Below are 17,200 nucleotides of genomic sequence, written 5' to 3' on the forward strand. Positions count from 1 at the left end.
CTCAAGCATAAGAATGACTGTGGGCATGGCACAGGACCAGGCAGTATTTCATTCTGTTGAAAATAGGGTCACTACGAGCTGGAACTGACTCGATGGCACCTAACAACAACAACAACAAAGACTACTAAAAAACCTAAAAGTCCCGCGGTGGCCTCTAGAATTTATCTACTCGTTGGTTTTATGTTGGGTGGCAAAATCTCAATAATATTTACAAAAGGTTTTCAAAAGTAGTTTCATTTTATACTCTTAACATCCTCATGAGTAAAGACAGCAGCATTTATCATTCATATTATTAACAGTAGTCAGCGAGAGTTGCTGCAACTAGAAATCAGCTCAACAGTTACATAAAAATATTAAAAAAAAAAAATTTTTCCAAAGGAAGTGAATACTAGTTATTAAGAGAACTCAACTTTACCTTTGATAGGAACGTATTCTATCTTTTTCTTCCATTGACAAAGCTTCAGAGAAAGTACCCACTGTATCTGCATCGCTGTGAAGCAGAGAATTCCCCAGTTCTGTGAGTGTGCTCCTGCTCAAACTAGTCCCCAGGGAAAACCTATCAAAAACTTGAGTGTCATCTGGTTTTTCTTCTTCAACTGGTTCCCATATATTTGTCTCAAAAGGACCTATATTTCTCCACACACGTTTTAGAGCTTTCACCCTCACTTTATGGATAGAATGCATTGTAACAGACATCATTTCCTCAGTTTGGGGACCTAAAAAGGAAAGAACAAAAAAACTCATAGCTCATTAAAATGTTTCAACCTAAGACATACAGGAATCCAATTCTGGTTCCTTTCTGGTCACACGACACTTAATTGATGACTGAGGCTGATTTTAATATCCTAACAGACCATGCTATCTTTAGTATTTGGTGAAAAATTTATATTTTAGGGGAGAATTGCAGCTAGTGCAGGTCCATGAAAGAACAGTAAAAGGGAGAGAACCTAGACCCCATTAAAAGTGTGCTCTGGAAAAAGAAAAATTAAGAAGTTGTTTAACTATTTTCAAAAATCAAAAGGTTAATCATAAAAAGAATGACTACTATTTTTTCCATTAGAAAATGTTCACTTAATGTACAAGAAGGCTGTAAAGGGAGAACAGAGGAGCAAAATGACATGAGACACACAAAGCAAAAATGACAGACATAAATTCAACTATACTAATAGAACATTAAATATGAATGGATTAAACAATTCAATCCAAATGCAGAAAATGTCAGACTGGATGAAAAATCAAGATCCAACTATTTGCTGTCTACAGGAGACACTTTAGATTCAAAGATACAAACAGATGGAAAGTAAAAGGATGGAAAAAGGTAAACTATACAAACAGCAGCAACAAAACAGGAACCTTCAACAATTTATCTACCAGATATGTAAACAATGACAAATAATACCTTTCACAACACAGTGTCTGAGTCTCTGTTGAAGAGAGTGATATTTTTCTCTTAAAGGAACCCTTATGTCCTCAGGATTTGGAAACGCTTTCATGAAAATTTCCGCTACCTTCAGAAAAATTTTAAAAAATGAGTTTTATGAGAGACATCATTCTTAATTAAAATCTCTGGTTCTGATTTAGTTCATTTTCACCTACCTTTATGATTGGTGGAAGTTCTCCAATAAGGCTCAAAATTATATCCTGAATAAGCTCTTCAATATTCAAAAATCGAGAGAAAGGTAGCATTCTATAAGCCCATTCCACAGCACTAAGACAGTGCTCAACCATACAAGAATCAAACTCCAATTCAAAGTCCTAAATGGATATTGAAAAAATGCATTTCCTTTTCAGTTTAAATGGATAGGCCAGGATGAGTTCAAAAAGAAAACTTCTGAACAGTAAAATCTTCTATTAAGCCATAATTTTTAAGTACATAATGTTAATACATTTTTCTTATTCTTGTCCTGGTAAATACCTTTTTTTCTCCCACATTTTCTCTTGCTTTCTGATACTGCCTGCAACTATAGGATAACTTTTCACGGACATGCAGCATCCAACACAAAGCACAAAGTTCTCTGAAGCAACCTAAATCAGGCAGACAGACACAAAGTAAGGCTGTATGAGCATGTGCATTAATAACACCCCCGCCTCAGCTGATGTCTTCATTTTGTAGACTGTAAAAGAAACAAGTGCTCATCGTAAACACCCTGTGTAAAAGTCGTGGATGTCATTCTAGAATTTTTATGCATGTAATTCACTTACTCTATTAAATATTTGTTTACTTGCTTTACAACTTCACAATGTATTGTGAATATTTTTCAAAGCCAATACATATAACTCTGTATTATTCTACTGTATAGTTAACTTACTTGGTAAATCATTTATTGACAGGTAAATAATGTATTGACACATATTTATGTTTAAATTTTTTATATTAAAAAATAATTTGCAATAATAAATAATATTTTTATACTAAAAGTAATATAAGTATACAAATATATATATACTCATACTATGTACACTGTTCAGCAACTACATTTTTTTACCTAATATATCTTGGCTATCTTTCCATGGTGGTAATACAAACATTATTGTTGTGCGCCATCAAGTTGATTCCGACTCATAGCAACCTTATAGGACATAGAACTGCCCCATAGGCTTTCCAAGGTGCAGCTGGTGGATTTGAGCTGCTGACCTTTTGGTTAGCAGCCTCACCTCTTAACTACTATGCCACCAGGGCTCCATATATAAACACCCGAAGCCGTTTTATTGCCATCAGTAAGTAGACGATCTTGATTTAACTATACACAATGCAAGGACTCACAATCCAGCTGGTAAAAAGTTTCTGCTGTTCTACTAATCTTACATTTAATTTCCCTTATAATGACTAAAGTGTGACTCACCAAGTAAGACCCATCCTCTCTACTCACCTGTTCTCAGGTTAAGAGGTTATTTTACCATGGAGGGAGAAAGGTAAATCCCAAAAACTTAACGGTCATTCATTTAAGCCTTTATTTTAAAATAAGCTTTATTTTTTATAGTAAACTCGTTTTAAAATTAATAGTCACTATTTTAATTTTCATTAGACAGCTCCTTGATATATTTTTTAAATGATCACAAAGCCAGGAAGTATGTTTTGACATTATAAAAACTGAGCAGAAAATGGGTCTTTTCCAAATCCTACCCAGCTCAGGAGGGGAGGCAGAATCGGGATGGTGGGTGTTTGAGGATCACCTATGGGCATTTTTCAAACTATGCCTTCCCCTCTTCACTAGATTCTAATAGGTTCTACCAGCGGGGCATGGTCCAATCTTTTGAGAAAGCCACTATGACTGACGAACATGTTTCCTTGTTTCATATTTCACAGGTTTGCTGGGATAGAACTAAAGCCAAGAATCAGTGATACAGAGCAACATATTAGGCAGGTACTTAACTTCTACAAGTATTCCTTACCAGTGTTATCCAACTTGTTACAACCTATTACGAATTACTGGGCTATAAAATCAATTTAGTGGGCCACAACCATTTTTAAAAATAGAAAGTATCAAGAGTATATTAAGCCCAAAACCAATGATGAGAATACAGGGGGGAACAGGGAAACAGGACTGAGGAAAACAGGTAACTAGGGAGAAAATGCAGAGCGTACTCACACACTTCAGGGGATTGTAACCAAGATCATGAAACAATTTGTGTAAAAATAATTGAATGAAAAATTAATTTATTATGTAACCTTCACCTAAAGCACAATAAAATGTTACAAAAAAAAAAAAAAGAGTGCACTGAATGCAGTAAGGATAAGGAAGAAAAGGAAAAAAAAACCAAACCCATTGCCACTGAGTTGATGCTGACTCATAGCAACCCTATAGGACAGAGTAGAACTGCCCCTATAGAGTTTCCAAGGAGCACCTGGTGAATGCAAGCTGCTGACCTTTTGGTTAGCAGCCATAGCACTTAACCACTACGCCACCAGGGTTTCCAGGATAAGAATAGTTTATTAAATTTTCATTCCAGTTTTATATGAGAATGTACTGAGTCTTGATTTAAAATCTTCATCTTATTTTAAGTCAGGGTCAAAAAAAGCTCTGAATACCAAAAAGATATAATCAATTGAAACCAGAATGGAAGGGGTTCTACTAGAGAAATGATCCAGTTTTCTCAATAAATAAATGGTATGAAAAAAAAAAATGAGGGGAGGGAATCTTTTACAGATTAATAAAGACTTGCGTATTAACCAAAATGCAATATGTGGAGAACCTTACTTGGGCCCAGATTTGAAAAAACAATTGTGAAAAGACAGTTTTGAGATAATCAAAGAAATTTAAGCACAGAATGGATAATACATATTAAAGAATTACTGTTACTACTTTTGTCTGACATGATAATAGAATTGTGGCTATAAAAAATTCCTTGTCTGTTAACTACATATTGTGAAGTATTTTTGGGTAAAATCATATGACGTCTCAGATTCGCTTTCAAGTATTAATAATAGTTGCAGCTGGGTGATAGGTACTTGAGAGTTCATTGTCTTTTCTCTACTTTTGTTTAAATTTCCTAGAATAAAAAGCTTCAAAAAAGTTTGAAATCCACTATTTTAGATGACAAACTAGGAAAGGAAAACTTCTTTACTCTGGCCAAATCACGTCTCAGTACTCAAAAGGCCAAATCAACCAAAAGAATAATTAATAGTGGGTCAAAATGAAAATACTAAATATGTGTGTTCGAAATCTTTATTTAAATCATTTCAAAGGAGTAGGATCTATTTTTGAGCAAAAATCTCTTAACTGGGATTTCTGTGAACGTGACTCACTGCTTACAAATCCAGATTTTCAAGAAATAAACTAGGATTGTACAAATACTTTCATGTGACACATGCCCGGCTCTTTCTTTTGTTAGGGCAAATGGAAAGTTTATGAAACTAAACTCATGACAGCTGAAAGAAGCAATCAAAAAGCATTTCACTGCCAAGACAGTTTAAAGAACTGTCTGAGCCCCAGGATGAATATTATTTAACACAGTACTAAGGGCATGTGAGTTAGAAAGGTACATTTTAATCAAATTCTGGAGATAAGATCAGGTTTTAATATAAATATGACTGATAAGAAGTAAGGATTAAGAAGAGAAAAGGAGAAATGATACCTAAAATTTTACTTCTTCTTAAACTTGATATACAGATAACTGGATATAAACCATGAACAGGCAATATAAATCATAAACTAAAATGTTCAGTATAACTAGGAGTCAAAATAAAGACATATTAAAATAAAATTATCATTTTTTTTTGCCCTTTAATCTGAAGGAATTATAAAATTCAGCACACTATTTCAAGAATATAAAACAGGCATATCCATTGACTCAGCGATCCCACTTCTGAGAATCTATACTAAAGGAATATTTAAAAATATAAAAAGAAATTGATATACAGAGGCAACTCAAATGTACAATAACAGAAGTAATTTAAAATAAGTACACTAATAAAACGAACAGATATGAAAAGTTAACAAAATGAAAAAAAGAAAAGCAGGAAACACAACCGGTAAATAAACACTGACAGGTTCATATCCTGCCTACTTACAGTAGTTGACAGAAAATTCTAAGTGCAGAAAAGTTATCAGGGAAAGGCATTCTTGAATGCTAAATTCCAAATTTAAAAAATGAAGCAATGATAATGTCAGAGTTGTCACAATTTTTAAAAAAATAGTAAAATCCTACTTTAAAACCACACATATAATACATATATATTCATGGCTGTTAAAATACAGTCATTTGCTCATAAACACAAAGCAAAATATCACACAACATGCTATACTTTGAAAAATAGCAACAGTTTGGAAGCTTTCTCAAATCAAATGTAAAATATATTATTATACACATTTAAGCCTAATTTCTAAGCATGTAGTTCATTTTGGCACAAACCTATTGCTTTACTGGAAACTTCATCAAGCTTGCGGTCTCCAGTTGCTCCAGGTCTAAAGAATCCTATCCCTCCTTTACAGTAATTAAGTAACGACTGAGGGAAAGGACTCAAGGAAGGAAGGGAACCTTTTATTCGAATCTGAAAGGTAAGAATAATAGGATATGTTTAATTAGCAAAAGTATCAATCAAATTTTAAAGAAACTAACGCGGCTAGTAAGATAAACCATACTGAATGGAAAACACAGCATGGTTCCTATACTATGTAAGTAAAATACCTCTGCAATCAGCTATAAGTTCAGAAACTTAGTTCACAAATTTAATTCAAGAAATTCACTAGGCTGTATCTCAAAAGAGAAAATAGGTTGTAACCAAATCATTGACCCTCTCTTGTCACTCAGTTTTGCCTACATAAATAGAAATTAATACTATTCTTCCCTGACTTTTCCCACAGGTAAAATAAAGAAAATTAAGAAATTTAAGTATCTCTCATTCAAAATCAAACCATATGCAGTACCTGAAAACAAATATAAAAAACCTGTATCTACACACATAACTTTTTTTAAACTAACCTCATTTATTAAAAAAAAAAAATTTTTTTTTTTTTTATAAATGCTGGAACTAGAAAGTCAGCACTTGGCAACCCTACTAAAATGCCTCTAGGCAAGCACCATCAAAAAATGCTAAATTAGGTAAATAGTTGATGGGGAATTTGATAGTGGGTGCGACATAACCCAAAACTCACCGATCAGTCTTACCATCACTAAAAGTGGGATAAATACACAGGTGTGCTACGTGATACGCTGCAACAGAGAAGTAAATGGTATCACTTATGAAGGATCCGTTTCTAAGAAAATCTGAACCTGAATCTAATCCAACCTCTCTACCTTGAAGAGTACAGATTATCAGTTTACAGGAAATAAAGAGAAGAACAAGTTAAATGACAAGAAATGAGGAAACAATCAGGCAAATAAAAATATGGTACAGGACAAATTACCCAGTATCTCTTACAAATCAAGAATAAAAAAATAAATCAAAAGAGGACTGTTATAGAGTAAAAGAAACTTAAGAGACACAATAAACCTGGGGAAAAAAGGATTGACAGCACGTTTGCAATCCATTTTCTCCCTCTATTGGCCACTTTCAGAAAGACAGACTGGGGTCAAATCCCCTGGTAAGCATCCTAATGACAGACTTTCTGTCAAACACATTAACGGTCTTTCCTAGCAGGATGTAATGAATCTGTCTAGGTCGGTTATTATAAATAAATCTAGGATGTATGGATTTATGGGGCATGACCACCTGTAAAATGTCACATAAATTATGAAATTATCCCCCAAAAAATCACTGCCATCAAGTCAGTTCTGACTCATAGCGACCCTAGGGAGGGTTTCCAAGCAGACTGCCACATCTTTCTCCTTCGGAGCAGTTGGTGGGTTCAAACTGCCAGCCTCCTCTGATTAGCAGCCAAGTGCTTAGCCACTGCACCACCACGGCTCCTTCAGGCTACGTAACTAAAGGGAGATATTCAATAACTGAAATAGCTTCCTTTTGTGTAATGACGCTCCACGTGCATCACTACAGATCTCATGTGGTAAATACAGGCCAAGGCACATACTTATGCAGCAAGAAAAGACCTGGGAACCAGTGCATACAGTCCCAGATTTCTCTAGGTTTACCTCTGTCTTATGGTTACCTGTATCCTTAAAATTATAAGTTAAGTTTGATTCTGGGTAAGACTGTTGGGTCTTATAAGTCTGACTCTTTCATGGATTAAATTATGTCCCCCAAAAATGTGTGTATCAACTTGGTTAGCCCATGATTCCCAGTACTCAGTGGTTGTCCTCTATTTTGTGATTATAATTTTATGTTAAGAGGATTAGGGTGGGATTGTGTAATACCATCCTTACCCAGGTTACCTTCCTGAGTCAATGTAAAGGGAGTTTCCCTGGGGTGTGACCTATACCACCTTTTATCTCTTAAGAGATAAAAGCAAAGCAAAGCAAGCAGAGAGTTAGGGACCTCATATCACCAAGAAAGAGTGTGTCCTTTGGAGCCAGGATCCCTGTGCCTGAGAAGCTTTCCAACCATGGGAAGATTGCAGACAAAGACCTTCCACCAGAGCCAACAGAGAGCAAAAGCCTTCCCCTGGTACCGACTCCCTAAATTTTGACTTTTAGCCTACTTGACCGTGAGAGAATAAATTTCTCTTTGTTAAAGCCATCCACTTGTGGTGTTTCTGTTATAGCACTACTAGACGACTAAGACAGACTCATATGTGTTCCTAATTTTAAAGAATTCAGTCTTTATATGCTGGTTGAGTTTGTGAAAACTAGGTAAGTGAGCTTATTACAGTCAGGGGTTGGTAAGTAAGATCAACCTTAAATGCAAATATAATATACATTAAGTAAAAAGGTTTTTTATTTAAAAAAAACTAGTTTTTAAAATAAAGTTTGCTAAAACAAACATTCAATCAAGGTTACAAGTCAACAGAACTTCAAACTATTAAAACAAATCTTACGAAACTATTAAAACCAAAACTGATATAAGAAAGCCCTTTGCATTTCTTAATAACCACACTTAAAAACAACATTGTTATGACAAGATAAGGAATATAGTTTTAGCTTATATTTTTTTGTTAGCTATATGTAAATCTCACAAACTTTTATATCTAAAAATGATTATCAAAAACATTTAACAACTTACTAAAATTTCTCTAAAGAGTTTCCACTAAAAAAAGTTGTGAATTCTTGTTTTAACTTTAATTTTAATCAAAGCTGAATTAAAGATATTTGGGACTAATGAAATTTCCACAATGCAAAGAGACAGACAGCAGGGCCACAAAGGACTTGCAGCTGGATAAGCGGACATACCAGCTGATGTCCCGTCTGGCTGGAGGTAACAATGCAGTGGAACCCAGTATAGAATGGGATGACAGCCCCAGAATCAAACTGAATTACACATCTCAGAAGATTAACAACAGGAAGAATCTGACTAGCGAAGAGAACTAAAAGTAAACACACAGCCAAGAACTAACACTAACTTTGCATTCTTTCACCCCACTTAAGTCCCCACAGAACACAGATAACACCTCAGGGAGAAATGGGGGGAAAGCCCTGAACTGAGTCTAAATTTCAATGAGTGTGGAGGGAAAACCTAGCGGAATTTCCCTGGAATTAACTGACTAGATTATGCTGTCTATTGCCAGACAGAATGGGGCTAACACAGAAACCCAGTTCACAGTCCTTTTAGCAGGAACTACCTGGTCTGTCAAGATTGCTTACTGTAAATAAACCTGTAATTTACGGATCTGTAGGGCAGGACCCCTTGGAAAAGTGTCACAATTATAAATATTATATTAATAAATATCAGTATATTCAAGGTGTTTAACAGCACATAAATGACTAAGACATTTCCATACCTTCTGCATGACTTTTCTTGCCCACCTCAACTGCAAAATGTACCACTGGGCTGCAGGAAAAGAACACCGAGCTGCCCGGAAAAGCAAGAGAATGCGCTGAAGGATTCCAGACACTTTTTGGCGATAATCTTTTTCAGCTTTTAAAAGAAGATCATCACCATCTTCCTGAGGAAAACAATAAATTTAGTAGCTAGTAATATGGAAGCTTAAAACGTTAAAGTGAAAATAAAATGTTGTTGTTGGTTGTCGTCAAGTTGATTTTGACTCATGCTGACCCCATGTGTGCAAAGTAGAACTATGCCATTGGGCTTTCAGGGCTGTAACCTTTTGAAAGTAGATCACCAGGTTTGTCTTCCAAGGCACCTCTGGGTAGGTTCAAACCGCCAACTTTGCAGCTAGTAGTCTAGTGCTTAGCCTTCAGGCTAATTACATTCAGTGCTTTTTAAGCTAAGATATTCCTGGAGAACTATGAAGGACATTTTGAAGTATGGCCTCTGAGATTTCAACTATAGCTGTTTCTAACATTAAGAAACACTACTCTTCTCAAGCAAAGGGAAGGCCTAAACTGACCCTAATTCCAAAGCTTCTTCCTAGAGCAGTTCAAGACCACTACTCCTAATTCCACTGATGGAATGTTATCGAGACAGCTCCTTCTATGTCTGGACAGATCCTGCGACTTCAAGTCACCTTCTCTTGTGAAGCCCTCCCACTCTGTGCTACTACAACACTTTGCTCATATTTGCATTTATAACACGATTTATTCTGTATAAATCAATGTATTTATTTCCCTCTTTACTGAGAACTCCTCAAGAAGGAGGGCCTTGTCATTAATCTTTGTATTATCATATGCATGTGAAAGCTGGACAATGAGTCCAAATCAACTCAATGGCACCTAACAACAACAGTGCATAGAATACAATCCAGCACATAATAGGACTCCAATAAATGTTTGTTGAATAAATGCTATTTGAACAGTAGCTAAAGATTATTTTCCCAGATAACGAGATAATACAAATGTTGTAAAAGAGTTGCTTCCCCAACATCCTTACCCCTTCCAACTTCTCAACAGTAATCAATTTTTATTTGGTATCTGTCACTCCCCTATGGAGTCCGTAAGATTCAGAGAAAGCTGATCTCACATTTCCAGCTTCCAGGGAAAGGCTTCATTGATTGTTGATCAGGTCTTTCCATTAACTTTAGCCAAAGAGATTCATTCAGGACAGAATGTTAATCAAATATTAAAGTAATTTAAATATAAATAATTTAAAATCACATGTTAAATCTTTAAAGCAGCTAATTGTATGTTATGATGTTCAGTAAGAGCAGAGGAAAAGTTACTAAGATGAATACAATGCCGCCATTTATTAGACAGAACTATCCACTGGATTGTCGGAAGAAAGAAAATCACTTTTCAAATCAAAGAAAAATCAAAGTGAGTTTCTCAAAAGAGGCAAATAATGAGGTGAATCAAAGACTGAAATAATTTATGGCTTCTAAACTCTGACATTCATTATTCTATTTGTTACCCTAAATAAATGCTTATTTAAAAAAAAAAAAAACCTGGATATAAAGAACTATCTTTTAATGTTGCTGTATTATTGCAATAATTCTCGCATTTATTGACTGCTTCTATAGGGTCGCTATGAGTCAGAATCCACTGGACGGCACTGGGTTTGGTTTTGGTTTTTTTTTTTTTACTATATGGCTCAGGCACTGAGCTAAAAGTTTTTACAAAATATCTCGCTTAATCTTGACAATAATGCTATAAGATAGGCGCTATTTTTTATCATCTGCATTTTACAAAGGAAACCTAAATAGCAATGTAGAAGGAGTCCTGGTGGCTCAGTGTTTAAGCAGTCAGCTGCTAAACAAAAAGCTGGTGCAGCCACTGCACGGAAGAAAGATGTGGCAGTCTGCCGCCGTAAAAGATTTACCGCATCGGAAACCCTACGGCAAAGTTCTACTCTGTCCTATAGGGGCACTATGAGTTGGAATCGACTCAACGGCAATGGTTAACAGCAGTATAGTACAACGCCCAATGATTATTACCAAGTTAATTACTTTAAAAATTGGACAAAATCGACTTTAAACGAATTTCAAGTTTAATGAACTGAACTTACTTCACTAAGAATAGCTGGCTGCGGACAATACAATGGAGGAGCTGGAAGGTACAAGCCTGCAGGCACTAAGCCCCACAGTCCCTTACTGAAGTCCTTGGCAGAGTCTATCAGAAGCTGAAATGTCTCTGAAAGAATGTCTGCATCAGCCATAACTGCTGCTTTCAGTACTTCCTGCACTGAACCAAATAGAAGAGTTCCATCTTCTTCTTCAATAGGATCTATCAAATATAAAATTAGGTAAAATAGTTGAAAACTCCATTCTATTTCTCATCCTATTTTGTTGGATAAAATTGCAAATCTGAAAAAGTTGACCAAGAATGAATGTGCTTGTTAACATGCAAAACACCCAAACTTACAGACAGAAATTTATGAAGTATTTTGTCATCTTAAGATCATAGGCAACCAGAGCATGAGATTTTTTCCCTAGAATCATATGAGATATTGTAATACAAGTTTGTAATAAAAATATTCTTGGAATTTAGTCCTGAGTCAAAAAGTAATAATAAAAATTGAAAAAATATTAATGGAAAAAAATCAAGCTATCAAAATAATTCACAGAATCATGTGAAGGTAGTATAAGAAGCAACTTTCTCCTTTTCTTAACAGTCTATGATAATATTTTTATAACAGTAAACAAAACAACTTACAATGTAAAGCTAAGAAAACAAAAAAATACAATAGTATATAGCCTGGCTGCAACTATGCGAACAATCTGTATATATATGCGCACATCCTAGAAGGTAAAATGTGAAGAGACAGAACATGGTAGAATTGGAGACTTATGTTTTTTTCCTATTATAAAATCTATTAAGCATTCAGTAAAGTATAGAATATGAAAATACTCATGCACTCCTTCTCAGCCTTGTCAAATATTTTGCTATATTCAATTTAGATTAAAAAAAAATTGCAGATACAGCTAAAATTCCCTGTATACTGATCATACCCCATTTCCTCTCTCCCCACAGGTAGCGACTACCCAGAATTTGGTGTGGATATACTGGAATTCCTGTCAGACCTATCTTGAGACTTCTGTCTTCCTCCATGAAACTTCTTTTTCATATTTTCCAACTTTATATATTTTGTACAGTTTGCTCAGATCCCTCTTCCAGTTAATTATTTCTTCAACTAATCTATTTTATCCACTGAGTTTTTTGTTTTTAAATCAGTAGTGAGGTATAGTTTACACAAAATAATACTCACCCTTTTTAAGTGTACAGTTTGCTGAGTCTGACATATCCATAAAGCCCTGTAAAAACATTTGCATCACCCCAAAAACTTCTCTTATGCCCCTTTGTAGTTAATTCCACCCATTACCCTCAGACAACTACTGACCCTCAGACAACTACTGATCTGTTTCTTGTCCCTATATATTTGCTTTTTATAGAATGTCACCTAAGTGGACTCAAACAGTGGGAACTCTTTGTTCATGGCTTCTTTCTTACAGAACAATGGTTCTGGATTGATTCATACTGCTGCATGTTATCAGTAGTTTGCTCCTCTTTATTATTTTTCCTTTGTAAAGATATATTGCAATTTGTTTATCCATTCATGAGTTGGTGGATATTTTGATTGTTTCCAGTTTGGGCTATTATGAAAAAGTTGCTAAGGACGTTCACGTACAAGTCTTTTTTTGGATATATGTTTCATTTCCCCTGAAAAACCTTTTTTTTTTCTCTCTCTTGTTTCTGAACTCTGGCAGTTTCTCCTTATTTTCTTTAAAGCTTATCCTTTCAAAGAATATTTTAAAATATCTAGAAACATATTTTATCAATACATTTAGTGTGGGAGGGTTTTAAGATCATCTAAAACATCATATTGCCAGAAACAGAAGTTCGGATTGGGGATTTCTGAATCTTTTTGTCAAAGCCAACTTCCATGTTTTTACATTATCTTTTCAATTTTTTTTTTTCATTAAGCAAAATATTTTTTAGAAAGACATGGACAGGAAGTCCTGATACATACTACACATTGGATTAGCCTTAAACACATTATGCTGAATGAATAAGTCAGTCAGAATATGACAAATATTATGCTACTTATATAAAATATCTAGAATATACAAACATATAGAGACCAAAGGTTATTACTGGCTTCTATGGGGAGAAGGAAGCAAAGAGTCACGGTTTACTGGGTACTGAGTTTCCACTAAGGGTGATAAAAATTTCTGGAAATGGGTAGCACGACATGAACGTAATTAATGTCACTGAAGTATACACATAAAGAATGTTGAAATGGCAAATATATATATTTTTACCGTAATAAAAAAAATAATAAGTAAAAAAAATACCAGGACAGAAAATTTCTAAAGAAAAGCCTACAGTTAGATTTCTAAGTATTAAGGGTTCCTTCAAGAAAAAGAAGTTATAATTAATAAATTCTAGGAATATAAAGTCTGATGGCTCAATCCTTAGTGAGGAAAAGCACTAAATAAGTAAATAAATAAGCCCACAAGGGCCCCTATAGTAGTCCTGGTTTTACCATCAAATATACAACTTTTAATACCTAACTTCTTTAATTTTTGTCTCAATTTCTCAATCTGCAAAACAAACAAATGTTACAGGGCTCCTAGGTAAAACAATGCAATACTCGCAATACTACAATATTTAAAATTTTGTAATGCCATTCTGAACTGTTAAAAAAAAAAAACCTCGAGGCCACTCCTGAGGATCGAACAGGCCCATGGAACAAAACAAGACCAAAGGGCCACACCAGTCCTGGGGCACGGACTGGAAGGTAGGAGGGGACAGGAAAGCTGATAATAGGGAACCCAGGGTTGAGAAGGGAGGGTGTTGACATGTCATAGGGTTGTTAACCAATGTCATACAACAATGTGTGTACTGTTTGATGTGAAACTAGTGTGTTCTATGAACCTTCATCTGAAGTTCAATAAAAAAAAAAAAAAAACTCTATGTTAATGTGGGAGGAACAATTCTGAAAAGGAGGGTGAGAATGGTTTCACAGCTTGAAGAAGGTAATCAGTTGAATTGTACATGTAGAAATTGTTGAACTGGTTATGTTCTGCTGTTTATATTTTCAACAACAAAAATAAAATAATTATTAAAAACTATGATTTATGCAATAGGTGACAGTTGGACTAAATTACTTCTAAGTACCCTTCTGCGTCCAAGATTTTATGATGCTATGACTGTAAAAAAAAAAAAAAAAATTATCCAAATGCAGCAAACATTTGTTTCTTTTGCAAATTGAAAAATTGAGACAAAAATTAAAGAAGTTAGTTATTAAAAGATGCATATTTGATAGTAAAGCCAGGACTACTATAGGGATCCTTGAGGGCTTATTTATGTATTTATTTAGTGCTTTTCCTCACCAAGGAGTGAGCCATCTGACTTTGTTGTTATTGTTCTTAGGTGCCGTTCAGTCAGTTCCAACTCATAGTGACCCTGTGCACAACAGAACAAAACACTGCCTGGTCCTGAGCCATCCTTACAATCATTGTTATGCTTGAGCTCATCGTTGCAGCCACCGTGTCAATCCACCTCGTTGAGGGTCTTCCTCTTTTCCGCTGACCCTGTACCCTGCCAAGCATGATGTCCTTCTCCAGAGACTGATCCCTCCTGACAACATGTCCAAAGCACGTAAGATGCAGTCTCGCCATCCTTGCCTCTAAGGAGCATTCTGGCCGCGCTTCTTACAAGACAGACTTGTTCATTCTTTCAGCAGTCCATGGTATATTCAATATTCTTCACCAACACCACAATTTCAAAGGCGTCAACTCTTTTTCGGGCTTCCTTATTCATTGTCCAGCTTTCACATGCATATGATGCCACTGAAAATACCATGGCTTGCATCAGGCGCACGTTAGTCCTCAGGGTGACATCCTTGCCCTTCAACACTTCGAAGAGGTCCTTTGCAGCAGGTTTGCCCAGTGCAATGCGTCTTTTGATTTCTTGACTGCTGCTTCCATGGCTGTTGATTGGGGATCCAAGTAATATGAAATCCTTGACAACTTCAATCTCTTCTCCATTTATCATGATGTTGCTCATTGGTCCAGTTATGAGGATTTTTGTTTTATGTTGAGGTACAGTCCATACCTAAGGCTGTGGTCTTTGATCTTCATTAGTAAGTGCTTCAAGTCCTCTTCACTTTCAGCAAGCAAGGTTGTGTCATCTGCATAACGCAGGTTGTTAATGAGTCTTCCTCCGATCCTGATGCCCCGTTCTTCTTAATATAGTCCAGCTTCTCAGATTATTTGCTCAGCATACAGATTAAATAGGTATGGTGAAAGAATACAACCCTAATGCACGCCTTTCCTGACTTTCAACCAATCAGTACCCCCTTGTTCTGTCCGAACAATTGCCTCTTGATCTATGTAAAGGTTCCTCGTGAGCACAATAAAGCGTTCTGGAATTCCCATTCTTCTCAATGTTATCCATAACTTCTTATGATCCACACAGTCGAATGCATTTGCATAGTCAATAAAACATAGGCAAACATCCTTCCGGTATTCTCTGCTTTCAGCCAGGATCCATCTGACATCAGTAATGATACCCCTGGTTCCACATCCTCTTCTGAAACTGGCCTGAATTTCTGGCAGTTCCCTGTTGATATACTGCTGCAGCCATTTTTGAATGATCTTCAGCAAAATTTTGCTTGCATGTGATATTAATGATATTGTTCTATAATTTTCACATTCGGTTGAATCACCTTTCTTGGGAATAGGCATAAATATGGATCTCTTCCAGTCAGTTGGTCAAGAAGCTGTCTTTCATATTTCTTGGCATAGATGAGTGAGCACCTCCAGCACTGCATCTGTTTGATGATACATCTGAACTGATATTCCATCAATTCCTGGAGCCTTGTTTTTCGCCAATGCCTTCAGAACAGCTTGGACTTCTTCCTTCAGTACCATTGGTTCCTGGTCATATGCCACCTCTTGAAATGGTTGAATATCAACTGATTCTTTTTGGTATAATGACTCTGTGTATTCCTTCCATCTTCTTTTGATGCTTCCTGCGTCGTTTAACATTTTCCCCATGGAATACTTCACTATTGCAACTGGAGGCTTGAATTTTTTCTTCAGTTCCTTCAGCTTGAGAAACGCCGAGCGTGTTCTTCCCTTTTGGTTTTGCACAAGTCATTACAATATTTTACTCTGTGATCTCGAGAGGCCCTTTGAAACCTTCTGTTCAGTTCTTTTACTTCATCAGTTCTTCCTTTCGCTTTAGCTGCTTGACGCTCAAGAGCAAGTTTCAGTCTCCTCTGACATCTATCTTGGTCTTTTCTTTCTTTCCTGTCTTTTCAGTGACCTCTTGCTTTCTTCATGGATGATGTCCTTGATGTCATTCCACAACTCGTCTGGTCTTCGGTCACTAGTGTTCAATGCGTCAAATCTATTCTTCACATGGTCTCTAAATTCAGGTGGGATATACTCAAGGTCATATTTTGGCTCTTGTGGACTTGCTCTGATTTACTTCAGTTTCAGCTTGAACTTGCATATGAGCAATTGATGGTCTGTTCCACAGTTGGCTCCTGGGCTTGTTCTGACTGATGATATTGAGCTTTTCCATCGTCTCTTTCCACAGATGTAGTCAATTTGATTTCTGTGTGTTCCATCTGGCGAGGTCCATGTGTATAGTCACCGTTTATGCTGGTGAAAGAAGGTATTTGCAATGAAGAAGTCATTGGTCTTGCAAAATTCTATCATTCTATCTCCGGCATTGTTTCTATCACCAAGGCCATATTTTCCAACTACTGATCCTGCTTCGTTTCCAATTTCGCATTCCAATCGCCAGTAATTATCAATGCATCTTGATTGCATGTTCCATCAATTTCAGACTGCAGCAGCTG

The 17,200-nt window shown here is 35.9% G+C and overlaps 1 protein-coding gene across 1 annotated transcript in view; it reads right to left on the reverse strand.

The window, feature by feature from the left end:
* Window positions 1-17,200, reverse strand: part of CPLANE1 (ciliogenesis and planar polarity effector complex subunit 1) — a 175,812-nt gene that overhangs the window by 127,593 nt on the left and 31,019 nt on the right. Inside the window, exons 20-26 of the mRNA XM_064271392.1 lie at window positions 11,393-11,610; window positions 9,273-9,437; window positions 5,854-5,992; window positions 1,916-2,025; window positions 1,593-1,755; window positions 1,400-1,504; window positions 416-716 (exon numbers count right to left, since the gene is read on the reverse strand). Coding sequence (XP_064127462.1) covers window positions 416-716; window positions 1,400-1,504; window positions 1,593-1,755; window positions 1,916-2,025; window positions 5,854-5,992; window positions 9,273-9,437; window positions 11,393-11,610 — 1,201 coding nt within the window. The remainder of the gene's footprint in view (window positions 1-415; window positions 717-1,399; window positions 1,505-1,592; window positions 1,756-1,915; window positions 2,026-5,853; window positions 5,993-9,272; window positions 9,438-11,392; window positions 11,611-17,200) is intronic.

Source organism: Loxodonta africana, chromosome 2 (assembly GCF_030014295.1).
Source record: "Loxodonta africana isolate mLoxAfr1 chromosome 2, mLoxAfr1.hap2, whole genome shotgun sequence".
NCBI classification, from domain to species: Eukaryota; Metazoa; Chordata; class Mammalia; order Proboscidea; family Elephantidae; genus Loxodonta; species Loxodonta africana.